Raw genomic sequence first — 6848 nt, forward strand, 5'->3', positions numbered from 1 at the left:
CTGATGCAGCAATCCATCACTCTCCTTCTTGGTACAATAGCTCTTACATAACCTGGAAGTGTGTTTTGGGTCATTGTCCTGTTGAAAAACAAATGATAGTCCCACAAAGTGAACACCAGAGGCCTGTTGCACAAAAGTAGAATTAAGACATCCGGGATAAATGACTCAGCTGAGCTCAATGAAGCCAAAACATGTGCGTCCAGGCTTAATTGGTTGCACAAAGACCAAGCCAGGATGAGCAGACACGGATTCATTAAGCCAGGTGAAACCAATCCTGGATAGGTGCCCGCTCACGGCTCACTCAAATAGACCCCGCCACAGATCACAGATTAACTGATTTACCATGGCAACTAGAGCCGCGTACTTTTTCCCGTCGGAAGCACAAATCCTCATGGAGGCATACGAGGAGGTAAAGATATAATTAAGAAGAAAGGCAACACTGCCACAGTGATAAAGCAAAGAGAAAAGCGTGGCAAAGTATTGCAGACCGCCTGAATGCGTAAGTAGTGCACAATTACACACTCACCGCTCCGCTGAAACATCACAATTACAATTCAAATATTTAATTCACATCTCCAAAAATGCAGTTGTACTGTAATTATGAAACGGTTAAATTTTTAATTGGAATGCACTGCAGATATGAGTGAAATTGTGTAAAGTAACTCCATCACACTGTATAAAGCTATGATAAATTTTTTGATATTTTTACTGAAAACAAGACAAAAATACCAAGTAATTTTTTGCAGTGTGACTCCATTAAATGTGTGTGTGTGTGTGTGTGTGTGTAGATTAAACATGAACGGGCCAAAACGGACATGGCAGCAGGTCAAAATCAAATACAAGAACATTCTGCAGAATGGTATGGTCCCTGACTAATATTTAACAAAGCACAAGCATATATTGTACCCAGAAGGTGCCTGCTCACACATTGTCTGTACTGTTTTAGCAGTGAAAAAAGAATACCCACAGACAAGGCACGGGTGGTGGGTCACCAAAGGCTGACCTTACCCCAGCAGAGGACATGGCCTTGGAGCTAAATAAAGGCAGGCCCGTCTTAGAGGGGATCCCTGGGGGGAAAGAGACGAGCATAGGTTCCTCCCAAGATGCCACCCGCTTCATTCAAGGTATGTCCTTCCATCTCTACATGGGATACAACCACATTCATATTGAATAAATTTGGACTGTCTGACTTTGGTTTACCTATTGCCTTGCCGTGTCTGGCAGCACTGTGTTCCTGTTAGAGCCACCAGCACAAGCACCAGACGATGCTGATCCAGTGAGTACTCCATCAAAGGCATACTGTAGGCCTGGCATGTCTTGTCTACTAGCTTCAATATGAATCCGATTAAATGTGATAGGGTGAAGGCCCCAGTGCAGCAGCAACAGCACATGATGGAGACGATGATGAGGAGGAGACCATCTCTCTGGATTCCAGAAGGCATGAGGTATCATGTTAAGACTGTGAAAGTACTATTTACTCTACAATGGTGAGGAGTCCTCATCAAAATCAAAAAATCTAATTTATTTTACAGGACCCAGATGCTATACAGTGGGAAAACCAGCCTGGCAACATAGTGCGTATTAATAAAAGGACACCACATCCTGCCAAATTCCAGCTGCGCTAATTGTATTGTGTTCACAGAGCTCACAAGCTATCAGAAAGTTGTATGGCAACCACCTCCGGCGCCAAATAGAACTGGCAGACATAGACATTCAGTACAAGAAGAGAAAAGATGGAAAATCTTGCACTGGAGTCCGAAATAAAAAGAGGACAATTAGGAAACTGGACCTTGAAATAAAAAAACTTGAGAGGAGGTGAGATATGCCTTCAATGTACACTGTATGCTAACTGTAACACAAATGTATTAATCATTATTTTTCTTTCCTCCCCCAGCTCCAAGAAGATGACACAGCTCAAAATAAAAATTAGGTATATTCTCGTAAAGTCAAGTGAGCCATGACATGTGAGCACACAGGACGGTGGCATCTTTCTAAGGTTTTTTTTATTTTCCCAGCAATCAGTACAACCAAGTCATCGTTATAAGGCATCGCCCTCTTTTGCCCACCCCCCCAGCACCAGGTGTGGCCACTAGCCTATATGAAGGCCCAAAATTGTGTGTTCCTTTCTGCTCTGACAATGGCATGCCCATTCGTGCGAGATGTGGTGGATGAAGAAGCACTTGTGCTGAGGAGAGCCTTCAGGCGAGAAAGGGTCTTCAGGGACGGTTGGACCCACTGGCCTTCCCTGATGACCATCTATATGGAAAGGTTACAGGTTTTCTGCAGATGGCATCAGGTATCTATGCAGACTACTGGGTCCCAGGATTAAGCACCGCACTGCACGGAGCCATGCACTGAGTGTGGAGCAAATGGTTTGTGTGGCCTTGCGCTTTTTTGCTAGTGGAGCCTTCCTGTACTCAGTGGGGGATGCAGAACAGCTGAACAAGGCCACAATTTGCCGCACAATAAGGAGTGTGTCTGGCTATCAAAGCATTAGCAGATGTCTTCATCTCCTTCCCTGGCCACAGAAGACTCTGTGACATCAAAGAGGAGTTCTATAGGATTGCAGGTAAGAGGATCTACAAATTACAGGACAACTGTTAACACATAGTAGGATACTCATTACTTTGTGTGACAGGTTTCCCCAATGTCATTGGTGCAGTGGACTGCACACACATAAGGATAAAAGCCCTCAGGTGCCCATGAGGCCGATTTTGTGAATAGGAAATCCTTTCACAGCATTAATGTTCAGGTGAACATAACTTTTTGATATTGTCCATTGACGAACACTCTGCATTGCCAGTGATGTGCATTGATTGGTGTAATATTCCTCATCTTATGATTTCAGATGGTCTGCAATGCTGACTGTGTGATCAGCAATGTTGTGGCAAAATGGCCTGGCTCAGTCCATGACTCCAGAATCGTTCGGGCCTCTGAAATCTATCAGTGCCTATCACAAGGTAAGCCACACAACCCCTATTTATAACCATCATGGCTGTGTCAAGAATATCACTGTGTTTATGAGGTAGTAATGATGAGATTTTGTGTTGACAGGTGAATTCTCTGGTGTGTTGCTGGGAGACAGGGGGGTATGGCTGCCAGCCTTTTCTCCTGACACCTTTCACAGACCCCAGGAAGCACAGCAGGCCTACAACCATGCCCATGCCAGGACCAGGGCCAGAGTTGAAATGACCTTTGGCCTCCTGAAGGCACGCTTTCACTGCCTTCACAAATTAAGGGTCAGCCCTGTTAGGGCATGTGATATTACTGTGGCTTGTGCTGTCCTCCACAATGTGGCCTGCCTGAGGAAGGAGAGGAGCCCCCAGAGTGCCACCAGCCATGGACTGGGACAATCCGGCAATCTTCCCTGATGACGACAGTGGTCGGCTGCTGAGGGACCAATATGTGTTGAATTATTTTAGTTAGTATGTGCTTTCAATTTTGGTTAAATATGTCCTGCGATGGCAGAGGAATTTGGGTTTTTTTTTGGGTTCGTTTTTGACGAATTTGGCCTCTTATGATGTTTGTGCGGTATACTGTGTGTAATACAAGGCTGCAGGAGGCTACTGCATCCCATTCATTTGTCTGTTCAGTTGATGTGTATGGATTTGACCTGCATTTATTTTAGTGTGCAGACATGCAGGGTGTGTTATATACAGACCTTTGAATGTGTATGTATCATTTTGTATAATATGCTTGGATTCTGTGCTTTCCATCTTGTAGAGTCACTGTGACTTCAGTTTCGAAAGGAGCTGATGGTTTACCTGCTTTGTTTTGTCCTTATTCAATAAAGGAACATAATGTTGCACATTGTGTTTTTATATTCATATGGAATGTGTATTTGTTTATATGACAGAGTACTAGGGCCACACTGAAGAAAAAGGATAAAGTCATACATTTATGAGGCTGGTTCTTTCTGCAGAAAAGCTACATATTGTTTTTACAGTTTTGATACTTATGACAATGTGATACTTAATATTCTGGCACATCAGCATGTCTTTGTTTATGAAACCATACTGAAGTACAATTTCACGAAATGCCCCACATCTGTCATTTTAACAACTGTCTCCTTTAAAACAACTGGTTACAATATTATGACTTGTTTTTTCCCCTCTGTGGCCCTAATATTCTATAATTTTATATATAGCCTTATAGTCTATGGGAAACTGTAAATTATCTAATGATAGCAACATCATCTAAAAATCATTTTTTATCCAAAATCATTGAAATTAATGATCACAAACGTTTAAATAATAACAGTGGGTCTAGTTATATGTGATAACAATGTATAGTGAGCAGTGAAATAACTATTGGTTTCCATTTGTGGTGACTGCTGACTGACATTAGGGATGAGATTAAATAGATCCTGGAATTTAGCCTGGTCTGGAGCAGGCTAGCTCCACAGAATAAATCTCCATGGTAATTTATACCATAACATATCCTCCTGCCCCCTATCCATCTTTAGTGCAACTGGATTACGGATCAATTGAGCCAGGATCACCAAGATATCCTGGCTTAATCCCTTATCCTAGTTTTGTGCAACAGGCCCCAGATTGGATGGCGTATCACTGCAGAATGATGTGGTAGCCATACGTGTGGTTACGTGTGCCTTGAATTCTAAATAAATCACTGACAGTGTCACGAACAAAGCACCCCCACACCTCCTCCATACTTCATGGTGGGAATCACACATGCAGAGATCATCCATTCACCTACTCTGCGTCTCGCAAAAATACAGAGGTTGGAACCAAAAATCTCACATTTGGACTCATCAGACCAAAGGACAGATTTCCAATGGTCTAATGCCCATTGCTCGTGTTTCTTGGCCCAAGCAAATCTGTTCTTCTTATTTGTGTCCTTTTGTAGTGGTTTCTTTGCAGCAATTCGACCATGAAGACATGATTCCCGCAGTCTCCTCTGAACAGTTGATGTTGAGATGTGTCAATTACTTGAACCCTGTGAAGCATTTATTTGGGTTAATCTGAGGCTGGTAACTCTAATTAACTTATCCTGCAGCAGAAGTAACTCTGGGTCTTCCTTTCCTGTGGCGGTCCTCATGAGAGCAAGTTTCATCAGAGCTTGATGGTTTTTGAGAATACTCTTAAAGAAACTTTAAAAGTTCTTGAAATATTCCGGATTGACTGGCCTTGTCTTAAAGTAATGATGGACTGTTGTTTCTCTTTGCATATTTGAGCTGTTCTTGCCATAATATTTGTTTTATTTTATTTATTTAACCTTTATTTAACTAGGCAAGTCAGTTAAGAACTAATTCTTATTTACAATGACGGCCTACCTAAAATGGACTTGGTCTTTTACCAAATAGGGCCAATTTCTGTATATCAACCCTACCTTGTCACAACACAACTGATATGCTCCCTTGCATTAAGAAGGACAAAAATTCCACAAATGAACTTTTAACAAGGCAACCTGTTAATTGAAATGCATTCCAGGTGACTACCTTGAGAGAATGCCAAGAGTGTGCAAAGCTGTCATCAAGGCAAAGGGTGGCTACTTTAAGGAATATCAAATATATCTTGATTTGATTAACACTTTTTTGTGATGTCTATTTGTCCTCTCAACCATGATAAGGTGTCACATGGTCTCCAGGCCATGTTGTTCACATTGACTCGAGGAGGGATGACATCATCCTCACATGACCTGCCTCAGGCCTTCCATGTGTATAATCTCACTCACTCACCTGGCCGAGCTGATGATGGCCTTCATCTCCTCAGTGAGTTGGTACTTTACTGTAATAGTTTTCACTCAATGTTAAAATAGCTTTTTTAGCAAAAATCTATTTCTCAAGCAAGAATTTTGCTAGGACTCTCTGGAAGTGGTCTGAGTGGGAGGTGGGAGATACAGTATGTCATCTGAAAATGAGCTGTTATTGGCAGAGAGGTCTTGATTGGTCTATATTAACTTATACCAACTGTTGATGTCACCAGGTAAGCCAAAACGCAACCCATGTGTAGATTGTATTTTCAACCAGCAGGAAAAAACACTGATAACATTTCTTCATGGGGGTATCTGTACTTTACTTTACTATTTACATTTTTGAAAACTTTTACTTTACTTACATTCCTAAAGAAAGTAATTTACTTTTTACTTTATACATTTTCCCTGACACCCAAAAGCACTCGTTACATTTTGAATGCTTAGCAGAACAGGAAAATGGTCCAATTCACACACTTATCAAGAGAACATCCCTGGTCATCTACTGCCTTTGATCTAGCGGACTCACTTAAACACCAGTTCTTAATTTGTAAATGATGTCTGATATTTGGAGAGTGCCCCTGGCTATCCGTAAATAAAATAAAAAACATGAATTGTGCCGTCTGGTTTACTTAATATAAGGAATTTGAAATTACTTATACTTTTACCTTTACTTTTGAGACTTAAGTATATTTAAAACCACATTTCTTCATAATGCGTTTGAGCCAGTCAGTTGTGTTGTGACAAGGTGGGGGTGGTATACAGAAGATAGCCCTATTTGATAGAATACCCTGTCCATATTATGGCAAGAACAGCTCAAATAAGCCAAGAGAAATGACAGTTAATCATTACTTTAACACATGAAGGTCAGTCAATACGGAATATTGAACTTTGAATGTTTCTTCAAGTGCAGTCGCAAAAACCATCCAGCGCTATGATGAAACTGGTTGTCATGAGGACCGCCACAGGAAAGGAAGACCCAGAGTTACCTCTGCTGCAGAGGATACGTTCATTAGAGTTACAGCCTCAGAAATTGCAGCCCAAAACATGCTTCACAGTTCAAGTAATTGACAGATCTCAACATCAACTGTTCAGAGGAGACTGCTTGAATCAGAGCTTAGTGGCCAAATTGCTGA

The 6848-nt window shown here is 41.6% G+C and overlaps 1 protein-coding gene and 1 long non-coding RNA gene across 2 annotated transcripts; both read left to right on the top strand.

Moving 5' to 3' along the window:
- Window positions 1-958: 958 nt before the first annotated feature.
- On the top strand, window positions 959-1757 carry LOC135532285 (uncharacterized). Its single transcript, XR_010454332.1, has 5 exons — window positions 959-1124; window positions 1225-1276; window positions 1359-1445; window positions 1533-1574; window positions 1643-1757. It is a non-coding gene; the product is annotated as an uncharacterized LOC135532285 (long non-coding RNA).
- Window positions 1758-1821: 64 nt separating this feature from the next.
- LOC135532286 (putative nuclease HARBI1) lies at window positions 1822-3427 on the top strand. The gene is made up of 3 exons (XM_064959864.1): window positions 1822-2569; window positions 2849-2960; window positions 3055-3427. Exons 1-3 carry the CDS (start codon window positions 2501-2503, stop codon window positions 3369-3371), a joined length of 498 nt encoding a protein of 165 aa, XP_064815936.1. The 5' UTR covers window positions 1822-2500; the 3' UTR covers window positions 3372-3427.
- The last annotated feature ends 3421 nt before the right edge of the window (window positions 3428-6848 follow it).

Source organism: Oncorhynchus masou, unplaced genomic scaffold (assembly GCF_036934945.1).
Source record: "Oncorhynchus masou masou isolate Uvic2021 unplaced genomic scaffold, UVic_Omas_1.1 unplaced_scaffold_1801, whole genome shotgun sequence".
In the NCBI taxonomy this organism is placed as follows: Eukaryota; Metazoa; Chordata; class Actinopteri; order Salmoniformes; family Salmonidae; genus Oncorhynchus; species Oncorhynchus masou.